Source organism: Nicrophorus vespilloides, unplaced genomic scaffold (genome assembly GCF_001412225.1).
Source record: "Nicrophorus vespilloides isolate i.1.1-1 unplaced genomic scaffold, Nicve_v1.0, whole genome shotgun sequence".
NCBI classification, from domain to species: Eukaryota; Metazoa; Arthropoda; class Insecta; order Coleoptera; family Silphidae; genus Nicrophorus; species Nicrophorus vespilloides.
In genome coordinates this window covers 53,577-71,316 of record NW_017097831.1, presented here as the reverse complement: position 1 = coordinate 71,316, position 17,740 = coordinate 53,577, and the positions used below count along the sequence as shown (strand labels likewise).

Below are 17,740 nucleotides of genomic sequence, written 5' to 3'. Positions count from 1 at the left end.
GAACGTGCTGGAATTGCTATGAGAGGATACTTTGACATGTGACTTTTTAGTTGTTGTGGGATGATTGTGCTTTAGAGTTAGGCTCGACGGAGCCGGTCTCCGGTAATTGCGTAATTGGTAGTTGGCCGGAGGACGTCGGAAGGACGGGAAAGGAATGTAATTGTCGTATGTCCACGGGAAAAAGAAATTGCGAGAAGGACGTAATGGTCGTTCTTCTACTGTGTTTATGCGGCTCGAGTCGATCGCGATGTGATTATATAATAAATATATATATATATATAGAGAGAGAGATACGCATGTGCTTACGCTCATATCGTACAATTAAGTGTGATTTTGTGTGCGCCACACTAAATTCTAGGTAATTTCATCCTCTGAACCCCTTCTGATGATACTTAATGGCCGATAGATAATTATTTTCTGGACGTGCATCCATCCGCAGCATCGAAGAAACCTCTCTCATCCTCGTACCTCTCTCTACCTATTCGGAGGGAGGTGAATCCTCGGGAGATTGCAAATAATTAGCGGATCCGCGCGGATCGGAGGAGCGAAATCGAGGCAAATAAAAGAGCACCACCATTGATCCTTAATAATATAACAATATGCTCCGTTGTCGTCTTCTTATAGTGAGTGAGAGTAAGAAAGAGAAGATGATGCGCCCCTTCGTAATCTATCAGCACCGGACTTTTCGTTGTTGCCCATTATTAGTTTTGTTCTTGTTCTCCTTAGTCTTCTCCACTCTCTCTCCTTTTTGTTCTTTCGGGTGAGCGAGTGTCTTATGTGTGTGTTGCATCTTCTTGGGTCAACCAATTACCTCGATGTGGGACCGCATGAGGTCCGGTACTGCGAACCCCAATTAGTACCCGACCCGCTGGGAAACAAGCCATTATCATCCATGCCGTGCCCGTTCCTTTCATATACACCCAAACACCAACTTCACACTAACAATACCAACATAGCTATATAACTTTCCTTCTACTCCTTCTTCATCCTTTCCATGTCTTCTTTTTTTTTAATGCTTGTTCTTTCCTTCGCTCATTGTTCTCCCACCGATCGAACACAAATCATTGTTTGTTTTTTTTTTTTTGCGAAATTCGCATCAAAATATATCTTTTTTTTCTCTCGATCGAACCCATCCGACCCATAACTCAAATCTTTCCACAACAACACTCTCCGAATCGCACACATCATCCAAACCCAATTATATAAACATAAATTTCATTCTTCACAAACAAATAATATCAATATCGTAAATTTATTTCATTTTAATCAAAATTATTCTTACATATTTCACATAAGATAAACCCAATTTTGATTCAATACTAATATTAATGATTTACACATAAAACAAGGAGTAATTGATGAAACTTCAGAAGAAATTTGGTAAAATCTAAGTAAAATAGTTTTCATTAAACTAAATTATGAAGAAGAAATATTGTCATTTGAAAAATATAGTTTTTTGTCAAGAATTATCTGAAAATTGGTAATTAAGTGCCTAAAGAATGTAAGAAATTATTGAGTTTTGTAAATTTGTTAAAATGTAAGTAAAATGGTTTTCATTAAACTAAATTATGAAGAAGAAATATTGTCATTTGAAAAATATAGTTTTATGTCAATATTTTATTCAAATGTTTTTAGATTTTGACAAATTTTTGATAATTTTTGTTTATAAAATTTAAATTTAAGAATTATCTGAAAATTGGAAATATATATATATGTTCAAAAATAAGCTTAGTTTACAATTTATAGTTAAAATCTTGAGATGAGATTTGCTCTTAATAAAGAAATATAAGTAATTAGTCTAAGTTAGGGCCAATACAACATTTGTAAATTAAATGAAATGAACATGAAAATTGACTTTCTAATAGTTTTTCTATATATAATTTTTGAATATTTAAGTTAAATTAACGTTTGATGTTGTTGATTTGAGTAATTCAAACAGTCTTTGTTGAATTTGATTAATTTGCTTGTTGTAAATTGTCTTCCAGTTTCTGGATAATGCGATTCCCTTTATGGAAGAAGAATTATAGAAGGTTGGTCCAAATATCATCGAAGCGCGACCCATTCATAACCATAAGAACCATATGGGCGCACAGAGCATAATTGATTCCCATTGTTCGCAATCAATTTGCCACAAGTTGCTGGCTGCACATGCCCTTCACCTCCAAACGCCGTGGGACGTTTCACGATTTCCATAAGCATCCGCAAAAACGTTATTTATTAATGCGCTTCGACGAAGGCGTCCCTTCATTTTTCCTCCACTTCTAAGCCGATCCTTCAAGAAACGATGCTTTAAGATGCAAATGCTTCAAGATGAATGAAAGCTTAAGCCAATCCCATTTCCAAAATGTTTACAATCAAAAAAGATGTATTTTATAAAAAATTAAATTTTTTTTTTGTTTGGAACGTGCACCTTGGTGGAGGAGTTCTGACTGCGTCCGTTTCTCAGCTGCTGGAGTTGACTTTGATTGACGGACACTTTTCGGCCTTTGGCCCCTCGCGAGACGTCGTCCCTTTTCCAAATCAACTCTTCAATTCGACTTGAACTTCTCTTCGTTTCGTTTTTTATTTTTAACTTTTTTTTTCTCTCTTCCTCGAAACGTTATTCAAATTAATTTCCCCGCGAGAGGAAACAAAGAACCGTTCGTAAGAAACGATGAAGAAGGTGCGCGCCCACGCGCCAATTGCTCGAAGGGATATCGAAGGCCGTCGCGAAGAGCGAAAACAGAACGAGAAAAACAAAAAAAAAAAACTTTTCTAATTTATTACGTCCGACTTCGTTATCATCGTCGGAGGGGCGCACAAGAAATCCTCGTTCTCGTCTATTTCGGTCTTCGGGAATACAAGAAGAGGAAAGAATAATCAAAAGAGAGAAGAGATGATGTTGGAAAAAAAAACGAAGGCAGCTTATGCATATTCAATTAGGTCGCCGTTCATCAATCACAATTTGATGTTCGCGGTTTGAGTTATTCCTAATTTATGCAACATCTTGTACGGACTCTTTTTTTTTTCATTTGAGTTTATTTTTTTTGTGTGTGCATCCTGCGAGGTGCGGACGTTGCCGGCGTCTGGGAGCGTTGAAAACGGATGTTTCGAGGACCCTTGAACCTTTCGGCGACGAGTGTTTGCAAGGAACATTAGTCGAGTGCTGTTTGCACGAGTTATAATAATAGAAATATATACGCGGGTTGACTTCCGAAAAGGGCGCTTTCGCGCAGACCCTCAATGTTTATTTAACGTTTTCCTCATCATTTCACAACTTCCCATAGGAAGTAAATCGATGTGATCCTCACTTTTATTGAAATAGTTTTTTTGTTACATTTCTTCATCTTTCTCTAGAAAAATCTATATAAAATTGAAGATAGAAATATACATTTCTTGCTATAAAATTTCATCGAAAATCAATACAAAATCTATTGCTTTTTTAATAAAAGTTAAATTTTATTTGTTTACATGCAATTTTTTAATATTTTTCAAAAATTCTCATGAAAAATCATTTACTAATTTTTTTCAAATTAATTAAAAATTAGGCAAAAAATGTTCAATTAGTTAAATTTTTGTTTATGAATGAAATATTAAGTAAATTTAGTCATAAAATGAAAAAAAATGTAGATATGAAAATTCTAGTAAAAATTTAAAGAAATTAAATTAAAAGTTTTAATATCAATTTGTTTTTGAAAAATGTATGAAAATTGATTAATTGAGCAAATGTATAAAATGGTTCTCTTCAAATAAGAAAATTGATAAATTAGTTTGAAAACTAAGAGCTTTGAAGATTTAAAGAAATCGATGTGATCCTTTTATTGAAATAGTTTTATTGTTACATTTCTATATCTTTCTCTAGAAACATCTGTATAAAATTGAAGATAGAAATATTCATTTTTTACTGTAAAATTTCATCGAAAATCAATACATAATCTGTTGCTTTTCTTAATAAAAGTTAAATTTTCCTTGTTTTCATGCAATTTGTTAATATTTTTCAAAGACTTTTGTCGTAATTTATCAAAAATTCTCATGAAAAATCATTTACTAATTTTTTGAATTAAGTAATTTTGATTAATATAGACATCAAAGTAATTAAAAATTGGGCAAAATTAGTTAAATTTTTGTTTATTAATGAAATATTAAGTAAATTTAGTCATAAAATGAAAAAAATTGTAGATATGAAAATTCTAGTAAAAATTTAAAGAAATTAAATTAAAAGTTTTAATATCAATTTGTTTTTGAAAAATGTATGAAAAAATAGAAACAAATAAGATTTTCGAGAACATGAACGAATTTGTTTGTTCTAACAAACTTGATTAATTGAGCAAATGTATAAAATGGTTCTCTTCAAATAAGAAAATTGATAAATTAGTTTGAAAACTAAGAGCTTTGAAGATCTAAAGAAATGATGATGTAAATCGATATGATTTATTGAAATAGTTTTATTCTTACATTTCTTCATCTTTCTCTAGAAAAATCTGTATAAAATTGAAGATAGAAATATTCATTTTTTACTGTAAAATTTCATCGAAAATCAATACAAAATCTGTTGCTTTTCTTAATAAAAGTTAAATTTTCCTTGTTTTCATGCAATTTTTCAATATTTTTTAAAGATTTTTGTCGTAATTTATCAAAAATTCTCATGAAAAAGAAAATCGTTCATTTGAATTTACTTCCTGACTTTCTCATTACATTTTTCTTCTATTGAATATCCAAGTTGCCCTTGTTTCGAAGGGTTGACTTTCGCATATGTTTTTTTAAAAAACTTATTTTAATAACAATTCTTCAAAGAATTTTCAGTCTTTCGTCCTACTTTTCAAAATTCCCATGAAAAAGTATTTACTTCCTGATTTTGTCGTTCAAATTTTCTTCTATGGAATATCTAAGTTGTCCTTGTTTCGAAACATATTCAAAAGTTTAATTTTAATAAAATATTTTTGTTCAAAATTCCCAAGTAAAGAAAATCTTAATCAAACTTAAATTTTCCTTATTTTTATACCAATTCTTCAATGATTTTTCAAAGACTTTTGTCGTTATTCATCGGAAATTCTCATGAAATAGAAAATCGTTAATGTGAATTTACTTCCTGATTTTGTGTTCAATTTTTCTTCTATTGAATATCTAAGTTGTCCTTATTTCGATGCAAATACAAAGGTTGACTTTCATATAATACTTCCATGTTTATTTAACATTTTCTCCGTCATTTAACAAAAGAGCAGAAGGAACAGTTTCTAGTAGGTGTCCGTACTTTTGTTTGTTCCGATGTTGATTTTTTTCTTTCTTTATATATTCTTCCTCTTTTGTATCTCTCGAAAATCCCCTTTGGAATAATATTTATGGCCGGTAACACACACCACGGGGTAACAATTTATTATAAAAGGCCCCGATGTTTTTACAGCTTGATGTGTTCCGCGGCGAGCGGCAGCGCGGAAATGTTTTGGTATCGATCAATGGGGAAAAACGGGATGGAGGCATGTGCAGTCTGCACGGGGATAACAGAGAGAGAGAGAGTTGGTCCAGAGGGTTGAATGGAGATGGAATTTAATAGAAGAGGGAGCGAGAGAGAGAGAGAGGAAGGGCGTATACACACACACACACGTACGGAACAACCAAAAACCCTTTTTGTGCTTCGCCCGACGGCGGAGCTGCTTGTATAAACATATCAATGCCCTATCAGCCGAACCAATCATCGCCCTCGCTCACCCTTTTTCACGTACTAAACCCATTCTAATCATACGCTCTTACACCTCGTGCCATCCAACAAACAAAACGGCCGTCGAACACAAACTTACTCGGTACACGAAACACCAATGTTTAGTTAATGTCCAGTCTATATACCGAAACGCATCAATTTATCCAATCTTCGACGCAATTTCAGCAACAAAACCATTACAAATTAACCGCAGAATTATCAAACACCAAATCCAGAAAATATTGAACGAATCATAGTAAAATGTTTGCTATTTCAGCTGTTAAAATCTTACAAAAATCATGTTTTTCGTATCTTATTTGTTTTATTTATTAACAAAATTGCGAAGTAGATTCAAGAAAAGCAACAGATTTTCTTTTTTTGAGAAATTTTAACGAAAGAAAATGTTTACCATTTTTTGATTAAATATTGCAAAACTGCATTAAAAGAAATTCTAACTAAATTTCATCACGATTTACAAATTAGTTAAGAAAATCGTTGAAAATTTCTAATGATTTTTGATGATCATTGTTCAAAAAAATTATATTATTCAAAAAAATAAGTAATTTTTCTTTGGTGTTTGTATACATTTTACATAAATGAAAATAAATATGCAATTAAATTCAAAAACAAATCAATTAAACCGAAAACTGCCTGAAAATTTGAATAATTTATGGAAATGCGCGTATCTCGAAGTGTTCTCAAATTAAACGTTATTTAAAAGTCAAATCATGCTTGAAAAGCAGCATGTTCTCACCCTATTAAGTAATTATCGTTAAGCGGAGACAATAAGCGAATACAAAGTGGTGTGGTGATCCTACAAACATATACAACCTAGGACAAAACGCGTGGACAATTTTTGCTGCATCTAGAGTTTAACGTTTAAAAAATTTACATAATTCCATCGTAAAATTGATGCGAACATTCGAGCGGTGATCGTTTCGTAACCCGCGTTTAATAATTATTATTTGTATTCATTTTTTGTATATGGAAAATCCGTAATTATTATAATTAATGTTAATATTTACCGGTCATTACGCATTCAATTACGGATTTTGATCGGTGTTTGCCGTTCGCCTATATTTTGCAAATATCAATATCAATTTCGGATTTAATTATCGATTGATTTTTCTTATTTACTGTAAACCTCCATTTAGTTTCATACAAATTTATCGAAAAATCTTGTTTATGAAAATAGTTGAAATTACATAACTCTAAGTAAATGTGGTTATTGAAATTTTCTCTTCTCTTTTATTTAGTTTGAATCAAATTTTTCGATGCTTTACTAATTTTTTTTTTAAATAATTTTGATTAATATGGACATAAAATTAATTAAAAATCAATTTCGGATTTAATTATCGATTGATTTTTCTTATTTTCTGCAAACCTCCATTTAGTTTCATACAAATTTATCGAAAAATCTTGTTTATGAAAATAGTTGAAATTACATAACTCTAAGTAAATGTGCTTATTGAAATTTTCTCTTCTGTTTTATTTAGTTTGAATCAAATTTTTCGATCTTTTACTATTTTTTTTTAAATATTTTTTTAGATTAATATGGACATAAAATTAATTAAAAAATAGGCAAAATAAGTTTAATTAGTTAAATTTTTGTTTATGAATGAAATATTAAGTAAATTTAATCATAAAATGAAAATATTTGTAGATATGAAAATTCTAGTAAAAATTTAAATATATGTATGAAAAAATAGAAATAAATAAGATTTTCGATAACATGAACGAATTTGTTGATTAATTGAGCAAATGTATAAAATGTATTTCTTCAAATGAATTAATGATACAACTACAACTAAGAAAATTGTTTGAAAACAAAGAGATTTGAAGATCTGAAGAAATGATGATGATTTTAAAGGATTTTAGAATCAAAGCTGTTGGAGATGAGAATATCCGCTTTAATTGATTCTCGTAATTGGCTTTAATTGCTGGGACGCGGATCGATATGGGGCAACGTTTTGAGGAACGATTACGTCGCCTTTAATTGATTGAAGTGGATGTTAAACGAAAAAAAGGGTTTTTCTTATATCTTTACGTTGTTGTCGTTTTCATGGAGGTCTCGCTGCGGTCGAAACTCCTCCACCTCCGTTCATTTTTCCTCCTTCATCTTCGACCTATTTGTTTTTGTGCGGCGCAGTAGTCTTGTACCGATTTTTCCACGTCCTTCACGGCGATGACTCCGGCGTCGAACCGTGCAATCGCAGAGTCATCGTCGACTGCCTTGCCTTGCCATACATATATATATATATATCCCATCCCAACGCACACCCCGTCGCAGTGGTACCGCAATAATGTCTTAAGGTGCGGACAGGTTGGAAGCAGCTATCGATTAGATCTATTTATTGCTAGGAGGAATCCAGTTTTGGAGTTGGAGTATCTTCAGCACAAAGATGAATACTCTAAACTGCGCGCGCATTTCGGAATGATTACGAGATAACAATAACCTTAATGTATAATAAGCCACCTGTTGAGAACCTCTGGGCGCGTCCCTGGGGCCGCGACTCTATCATTACTGGAAGCGGTAGGAGTTTTATTATTGGTTAGCCGAGTTCGTTCCATTGTCAAACACCTCTCTGTGGTGGGTTCGGTCCGAGGAGGAGAGAGATAGACCAGCAACCAGAACCACCATCATCATCATGACTACCTCCTTTCTTTTTTTTTTTCTTGTTTTGATTCCTCCGAAGACGCTCGTTCTTATTATCATCATCATCATCATCAACAACAACGACGACGTCAGCCTCTTCCCACCGAAGAAAGGAAACCCAAGGGGGCACACAACAAAACTAATTAAAATTGTGAATAGTATTACAAAATAATTACAGCTCACTGAAGTAGTTTCGGTTATGGTAGTCGTACTTGCGCGCCATCACCATCAGCATGTGGCTCCACCATTGACGGTGCCAAATCAAAAGACTTTTCGACCGAGACCAATCGAAAAGTTTACAACAACAAAAAAATAATGCAGATTAATTAACTGTCAGATGGGTGCCTTTTATATTTGATAGAGGGCGCAGAAAATCAAAATACCATTCGACAATGGGTGTTTTCCAATCTGGAACTTATCTAACAGATAAATCCACCAAATCAAAAGAAGGAACATTTTTTAGGATCAGATTACAAATCCAAAAAAGATTAATTAACTGTCAAAAAACAACAACTTTTATAATTAACAGACAACACAAAAACTATGAAGTAAAAAGTAACAATGAGTATTTCCATATACCTTAAAATTCCACCAAATGTAAAGAGAGGAAAAACGACTTTTCGATCCAAATCCAAAATTAAATCAGATTAATTAACTGTCAGATGGGTGACTTTTATATTTGGTAGAGGGCGCAGAAAATCAAAATACCATTCGGCAATAGGTATTTTCCAATCTGGAACTTATCTAACAGATAAACCCACCAAATCAAAAGAAAGAACATTTTTTAGGATCAGATTACAAATCCAAAATAAAGATTAATTAACTGTCAAAAAACAACAACTTTTATACAACACAAAAACTAAGAAGTAAAGTAACAATGAGTATTTCCATATACCTTGAAATTCCACCAAATGTAAAGAGAGGAAAAACGACTTTTCGATCCAAATCCAAAATTAAATCAAAGAAGAAAAAGCAGATTCATTAACTGTCAGATGGGTGCCTTTTATATTTTATAGAGGGCGCAGAAAATCAAAATACCATTGAACACTGGATATTTTCCAATCTGGAACTTATCTAGCAGATAACTCCACCAAATTTAAGAAGTAAAGTAACAAAGAGTATTTCCATATACCTTCAAGTACCACCAACAAATTAATTAACTGTTATATAAGAATAAATAATAGATGGCCCACAAATTGAAAATGATTATTTTCAAAATCGAAAAGAAAAAAAAACAGATTAATTAACTGTCAGTTATGGATGACTTTTGCAATTAATAGAGGGCGCAGAAAAACGTATTGAACTATGTGTATTTCCAATTTAAAAATTACGTAGCCGAGAGAATAATAAGAATTATCACGCAAACCGTGAAATTGACCCGTTTTTACCGTATGATTATTTGTATTTCTATCATGGAAAATTATCGGTTTCGAAATATTCGATCGACAAATAAATAATTAAAACTGTTGCCTTTTACAATTTACAACAGAGGACGCAGAAAATCAAGTAACAAATGAATAGTTTAAATGTAGTAAAACTGTTTTTTTATATTCGTAAAAAAAAATATTAGGTTACGAAACGTTTTCAATTCGGCAAACAATGTAAATAAATATATATAGAAAAAAAAATGTATGTATATAAAATGGGGGTAGTGAAGCGATGTGGGGATGAGAAAATCCCGACGCGATCTCGTTTCAATTTCATAACGCAAACAAACCGCCCCATGCGCCCCTTAAGCCTAAGACAACAGATCATCTGCCCCCATGCATATGGAATGCACGTCGTTGTTTCGGGGCGCGGAAGACGTTCACACTCTACTCAACTTGCATAAATAGTAATGCGATCCTATAGGAATACATTTACCCTTCGACCCCTTTTCTACCCCCCAAATACGACACAAAATGAAAACATTCAAGTTTCATTCAAATCGGATATGAAACATCTTTATTTCAATTCATAATGTTTGATGTTAAAGTTTGAAAAATTATAGAGAAACAGGAATGAAACTTTAAAACCGAAGAAATAATAATTTCCAATTGTTTGTTTTCGACCACACCACGGATACAATAAGGAAACGCGATTTCGAGCCAGAGTGTTGTAAAAACGTATTTGCGCCTTTTTAATGTCCGTTTCGAATCGTTTTAATTCGCATTACGAAGACGCCATCCGCACGATGAGCGTGTCTACGCTCTCTAGTTGTCTCCTCAACTCCAGACAAACGGAATTCCAATTAAAGAAAAAATACGACGTAAAGCGAAACACATTTTGTCTCTTATTTTCCCTACATAAATTTCTATGTTCGTACGATAACGAAAAACATTTTATTTCTCTGCAAATTTTATTTTTTTAGTTTAATATCGCAACAACTAACAAATAAAAACGTATAGCGAAATACATTTTGTTGTATATCACAAAAAACGACGTAAAGCGAAAAACACTTTGCCTTTATTTAATCCAAAACTTTTGATATTTTCATTTGTTTCGATTTGTTTTCTCTCTAAAACTTTTGTTATTTTCATTTGTTCCATACATATCATAAGAAAAAAATAAAAAACGACACTTAATTATCTTTATTTCTCCACAAAATTCTGTTATTTTCATTTGTATCGACGTAAAGCGAAACACTGACATCTATAAAACTAATCTTTTTTTTACAAACTTTTCCTAGTTCGATATTGCAAAAAGAAGAAGAAAGAAAAACTAAAGCTGTGCGTTTTCACGGTCGATAGATCGGAAATTACGTTCAACGCACACACAATCGCATCGTAAACACAACAATGAAAGGCCGTTAAAAGTTTTGCAGTATTTTAGGGCAATTTGCACATAATGTGCGATTCGTTTTTCTTTTACGGTCCTCCGGGTCATATAATATTTTTCTGGCGTTTTTTTTTTGTTTGTTTGTTGTTAAATAACGTGTTTTATTTTCTCTCGTCCATTGTTTCAGGTTTTCTTTTTGTTGAGTAATTTTGTAATAATCCCAAAGTAAAATAATTGAAAGAAAGTTCAATTTCTACTGTACTTTTAACTTGTAATTTGCGTTGGAAATACTAAAGTTTCATTTTTACCACATAATTCGATACAAAAATCAATAAAAGAATGAAAAGTTACGAAAGAAAGTTAATATATATTGAATACAGACAACTTTTTTGATATGCACAACGAAGTTTTATTTACACTTGACATGACTGTTGGTTATTTATTTTGTTGTTGTTGTTGTTGTAATAATGGATTTTTCTTGAAGAGTGTTCTGGAGTTGATATGAAATAGGGCGTCTGTGGCGGATCTATACGAAGAGGATGCGCGGGGGGACGACGATGTAGGTGAGGAAGGGGGATCGTGTAAGGACACTCGGAGGGGTCGGAGATAGATAATAAGAGTGAAGGATGGAACCCATCTTTTCGATTGGATGGTCGTGGTGTTTGGGCGTGGTTTTCATACGCCGGCGCTAAAACGCATGCATACCAACTAAACATGCATACATACATACACACACGCAGTCACGAATGAACGCAACAGCTCACAAAAATCAAGGATAAGTTCACTTGGATCTGCAGTTAATCAGAGCATCTCGATGGAAGCTTAATCCTAATACTAAATCTAAACAATTCTTGTATAAACTATAATGAACTATTATTTTTTACAATAACCAAAAAAGTGTAGTACTTTTGCAGTATTCTTTAATCAAAACTCAAGATGTTCTTGATTTTCAACTTGAAAAGTAAAATTTTAATTATGTAATTTAGTTTAAACTTATTTAACTTAAACAAAAGATTCAATTCGTTTTACTTATTGAATTTTTGCAGAATTTATGATGAAATTAAGATGAAACAATAAATCTAACTTACATTTATGAAATCAATTTATTTTTTAAACACCATAACTAAATGTATGCAATCACTTATTCTATTGTTTAAAATTGCAAATATAGTGAAACAAAAGGTAGTTATTAACAAATTCGGTGAAAGCGATGCAAAAACGCAATATTTTTGCATTGAAATCCAAGGTTAATATTTCTACTAATATCGATTTCAGTAAATGAAATTGCTGCTTATTTTGTAACTTACATAAATCAATTATTAAACAAAAAGAAATAATTATAACATTTGTATATTATGAAAAATAATATTCTGCTTCACTAATTCATAGTTTCGTATTATGTAAAAATGTTTCTTTTTAGCTTAAAGTTTTTGTTGTAACATGAATATTTGCTTTCAAATTAGAGTTTTATATTTGCAATGATGATTTGTTATTTGTTACTGTTTTAAATATTCTTTCAATGATGAAATTTTCTGAATTCTACTGCTTACTCAGTTTATGATGTAAAAGAGAATTTAAAAGAAATGTAACTGAAATGAAGAAATATTTATATAAAAATTTGATCAAAATAAGTTAACTTAATAATTTTCACTTAAAACTTTGTTAATTCAGTGTTTTTTGTAAGAATTGTAGAAATGTTTGATTTATTAATGTTCTTGAATCAAAATTTTTAACAATATTTCATTGGATTTTATAAGATTATTACTTGAAACTTTGTTATTATATGAATATAATATTATTTGCTGGAAGACATTTTTTATTTATGTACGTTTGTTTTTTATAATTTCATAAGAAAAACATAAGATTATTCTTTGTGAAAATGTGATTTTAACTATAAATGTTGTTGTAACATAGATGATTATTTATGTATTTAAAGTCAATTGAAATTTGGAGCTGGTTTCTTGAAGGGCCGCGCGCCGTCTTCAATAATTCACGAATCCATTGACTCCCGAACATCCCCATGTATATGTACACAGGGCGAAGAAGTGAGCGAGCGAGCGACAGAGAGAGTGAAGTATATTTGGAGTAAAATCGATGGGAATGCCGTGCACCCTCTGTTACGTAACCAATCGGAGGACGAGTTTCGCTCCCCTATAGCGCTTTGGAATTCGGCCCAAGCACTTCGCGACGACATTCCCAAACCCCTCCACCCTCCAAGGGTTCTTCCCTATTTCCGTTTCCGCTTTTTCCGTTGCCTCGCCAAGATGGAGTAAGTAAGTTCTAGAATCTTACCTTGATGGTGTCCCGGGATGGCGGTCTTGTTTCCCGCCAGATAATCGTCCTTGCAGATGAATTTGTTGTCGTCGAGTACGTAGAGTTCTTCGCCTGTGGAGAGCTGCTTCCTGCAGACGAGGCACGTGAAACAGTTCAGATGGAACACTTTGTCCCTGGCCTTCCTGACGAGATCGCTCGGGGAAATCCCTTGACCGCAGCCGCCGCATTTCGTCCCGTATCGCCTGAAGAGAAGAAAAACAGAGGAAAAAAAGGCATTCCGTTAAAATCCAAATCCAACATCGAAAATCTAGAACAGCAAGAGACTGAGAGAGTGAAGGATGAAAGAAGTGCGGAGAACGCGCGGTGCACAAGGTTTCTCCGGTTACACTTTCCAATAATAATCATAACAATGGGATTCAAAATGCACCGTAATCGCTCAAGTATAAATAAAAACAATGACAGTGAGAGTATGTCCATTCTGACAAACCTTACAGTTATTTGCTTCTGTTTACACACAAAGAAATTCCCACAGTTTAGGAAATTTCATAAATCATCTTAAATCTACTTATATTACAATTAATTTTAATACAGATTCGAAATAAATTCCCAAAATTTTATGCTAAAGTGTAGTATTTTAAAAAGAAATCAATTTATGAATAATTCTAATACATGCGTTAATCCGTTTACTTCATAAAATAGTTTAAAGTTTTCATTAAATTTCTAACAATCTTTGATTCACTTTTAGCTTTATAAATAATAAAAGTTCTTGTGTTTTTTTTTGGGATAAAGTTGCCAAATTATAAAAAAATCTTTGTTTCATTACTTTTCAACAATAATTTAAAGTTAATGTTCGCAAATGTTAGTTTATTTACAATATTGTTGCACCACGTTAGTAGATATGTGAGTACTTTTGAACAAATTAAATTAATTTGCAACAATTCTGTTAATAATGTAGTTAAAAACATTCTTTCAAGTTAGTTTAAATGTAAAAATATGAAATTCTTATTCAGTTTTCATAAAAACTAACGAAAAAATGTGATGATGATTTGATATTGAACAATGTAGGCAAATAGTTGAAAAAAGGGTTCAATTTTTTCACTGTTTTATGAATTTCCTATTAACCGAAATGATGACTTTTAAATGAAGGTTGACTTATGTAGATTGAAGCCGAAGGGTCAGGAAACGTTTTAAATTTCCTGAAAGAATCAAAATACAGGAGGGTGGCTGCTCTGCGTGTAACAGTGTGTGGTGTGTGTATATACGTGCATGAATGTGTGTATAAGGGAGATATATATATATTTGCCGGTGGCGACGTTTTTCCTCCCCGTAATCGAAAAACAACCCCTTGTTTGAAATTAGATAAGGAGCAAACGGTGCGCGAACGAACGAACGAACGAACAAACCAACCCCTCGCATCTCCGTTTGATGTGGCCTGTGCACTTGTAGATAAGTGTACTTTAATTTATTTATGGTAATCGCTGTTCCTCCACCCTCTGCAAAAAGGGGACTTCTGATACACACAGCCAACGCATCAACCTCTCGTTCAACGTGTCCGTCGATGCGACGGGCTTCATCACCGCTACGATCATCATCATCATCATAATCATGGTGCAACCCCTGCTTTATGCAAAAGCGAAAACGATAGAAAACAACCCCCAAAGGAAACTTCCACCCCCCATTTCCAAGCACCTATTAGATAAGCGCTTAAATAGCCCCCCCGAATAAAAGAAAGTTTTTATTGCCATTACTTACGTAAAGTATCGTTACATTAAACAGTAAGAAAAAAAATATATATAAATAGTAGACTTCCCCTACACAATATTTATCTTTCAACCACCACCGATTTTCTTATCATAAGTTACAGTTAATTAGCGCTATCTTTTGTCCCGTTTGCCCTGAATTACGTGACCCAATATTTCACCCTTAAATAAAAATAAAATAAATAGTTTTCCCCTTATCGTTTTCTTGTAAATACGCCAATTTCAAAAACGTTGTTTGTTCAGTTTCAATCTTAAAAAAATAGTTTTTTTCTTGTTTGTTAATAAATTAATCTGGGATTCTTATCCGTAAGGAACTTTGAGCTTCGTTCATCGGCCATTTTCTTCTTTCGTCTCGCATGCATATAATATGGTGTTTCGAAAAAGCCACGTGATCTCGTATAATTATATGGACACGATCAAGTAACAAAGTACACGTACGTACGTAAAAACCGTTTTTCCTTCTCGTTTCGTTTTGCTTTTGTTTCATTTTTGTTACGTGCTTCCTCTTTTTTTTTTGTTGTTGTTGTTGGAACTTGTTGGCCTGTACTCGTTAATTGCGATGGATGGAAATACAAGAAACCTGGGCTCTTATTACGAAGCCATTACGATTTTCACACAGGCGGATCGATGCGAACGGACGGAATATGAAAACGGATCGACACGTAAATTTTATTTACTTTCGTCACGGCCGTTGTTTGTCGTTTCCAGTCAAAACAAATGCTTTACGATCGTATAAACAACAACAACGACAACAACAAAAAAAGGCGGCTTAGTAAAAACTTTTGGAAATACTAAACAAAAAATGTAAAGAGATGATCATGTAATGAAACACGTTTTTTTTATAACTGGAAGAATACAAACAAAATGTGAACAGAAGAAACAAAAATTAGAAGGAAAACGTATGAAAACAATAAAGAACATATGAGAAACGCTTTTTCAAGTGGATGAAATGTAAAGAAAAGAAACAAAAATTTAAAGAGAAGATTATGTAAAGAAACATGTTTTTGTAATTGAAAGAATACAAAAAATGTAAACAGAAGAAACAAAATTATAAAAAAAAAAACTTAAGAAAACAATAGATAATATAAGAAAAACGCTTTTCCAAGTGGATGAATACAAAAACTGTAAAGAGAAGAAACAAAAATTAGAAGAAAAACATATGAAACCAATAAATTATATAAGAGAAACGCTTTTCCAAGTGGATGAAATGTAAAGAAAAGAAACACAATTTTAAAGAGAAGATTATGTAAAGAAAGACATTTTTTTAATTGAAAGAATACAAAAAATTTAAACAGAAGAAACAAAATTATAAAAAAAACTTAAGAAAATAATAGATAATATAAGAAAAACGCTTTTCTAAGTGGATGAATACAAAAACTGTAAAGAGAAGAAATACAAATTAGAAGAAAAACATATGAAACCAATAAATTACATAAGAGAAACGATTTTCCAGTGGATGAAATTATATAAATGTAGAGAAAAGAAACAACAATTTAAAGAAAAGATTATGTAAAGAAACACGTTTTTCTCATTGAAAGAATGCAAAAAATGTAAACAGAAGAAACAAAATTATATAAAAAAAAAACTTAAGAAAACAATAGATAATATAAGAAAAACGCTTTTCTAAGTGGATGAATACAAAAACTGTAAACAGAAGAAACAGAAATTAGAACAAAAACATGTGAAAACAATAAATTACATAAGAGAAACGTTTTTCCAAGTTGATGAATTTATAAACGGTGTCCCAAAATTAACGCAAGATTTGAATTAAATAGAAAACAAAGTTTTTAGTCTTCAGATTGTGATTTTTTTTATTGAATTCAAATATTGCGTTAATTTTCGGACATCCTTTACAAATGTAAAGTGAAGAAACAAATTTTAAAATAAGAAAAGCTTGAAAACAATAAACAGCATAAGAAAAACGTTTTTACCAACTTTAGAAATATGGAAAATGTAAAGAGAAGAAAGAAACATTTAAAGAGAAGATTATATAAAAAAACACGTTTTCTAACTGAAAGAATACAAAAAATGTAAAGAGATCTGGAGGAATATGAGAAAATGTAAAGAGAAGAAACAACATTTAAAAAAAAAATCAAAAACTGAAGAATACCGATTTTCCAACTGGAGAAATATAAACAAATGTAAAGTGAAGAAACAAATTTGTGAGAAAAAAAAACGCACTAGAAAACAATAAATAACAAATGAAAAACGTTTTTAAGTATAAAGAAGAGAAGAAAAAGAAAATAAATAATAATAAAAAAAGAAACATTTGAAAACAATAAATAACATAATGAGAATGCCCTTTCTCGTTTTTTTGAACCGATTTACGACAGTCGTTAAGAGCGTTTCAAAGATTGGTCACACCCCGAAAACCAAAACCAATTCCGAAATGTATCTAGTTAGGTTTTCGGACGAATCTCTTAGCAAATGCTCGCTGCGCCCATCAATGAAGAACCCAAACCAAAACCCAAACCAAAGAATGAAGAAGAAATCCGATCGGTCCGTGTGAAACGCCTATAAAGTATCCACGGCACACTGTCACGGTGAACTGCTTTATTGCACCAATAACTCTGATAAGGGCGACCGAATCTCGCGGTTAACACCGCGTTAATTACGATA

General features: G+C 32.1%; 1 protein-coding gene across 1 annotated transcript in view; it reads right to left on the bottom strand.

The window, feature by feature from the left end:
• The window catches only part of LOC108561107 (LIM/homeobox protein Lhx1), a gene marked incomplete at its 5' end in the record, with an annotated part of 38,518 nt that overhangs the window by 8,350 nt on the left and 12,428 nt on the right, over nucleotides 1-17,740 (bottom strand). Inside the window, one exon of the mRNA XM_017918902.1 lies at nucleotides 13,380-13,603. Within this exon, the coding sequence (XP_017774391.1) occupies nucleotides 13,380-13,603 (224 nt within the window). The remainder of the gene's footprint in view (nucleotides 1-13,379; nucleotides 13,604-17,740) is intronic.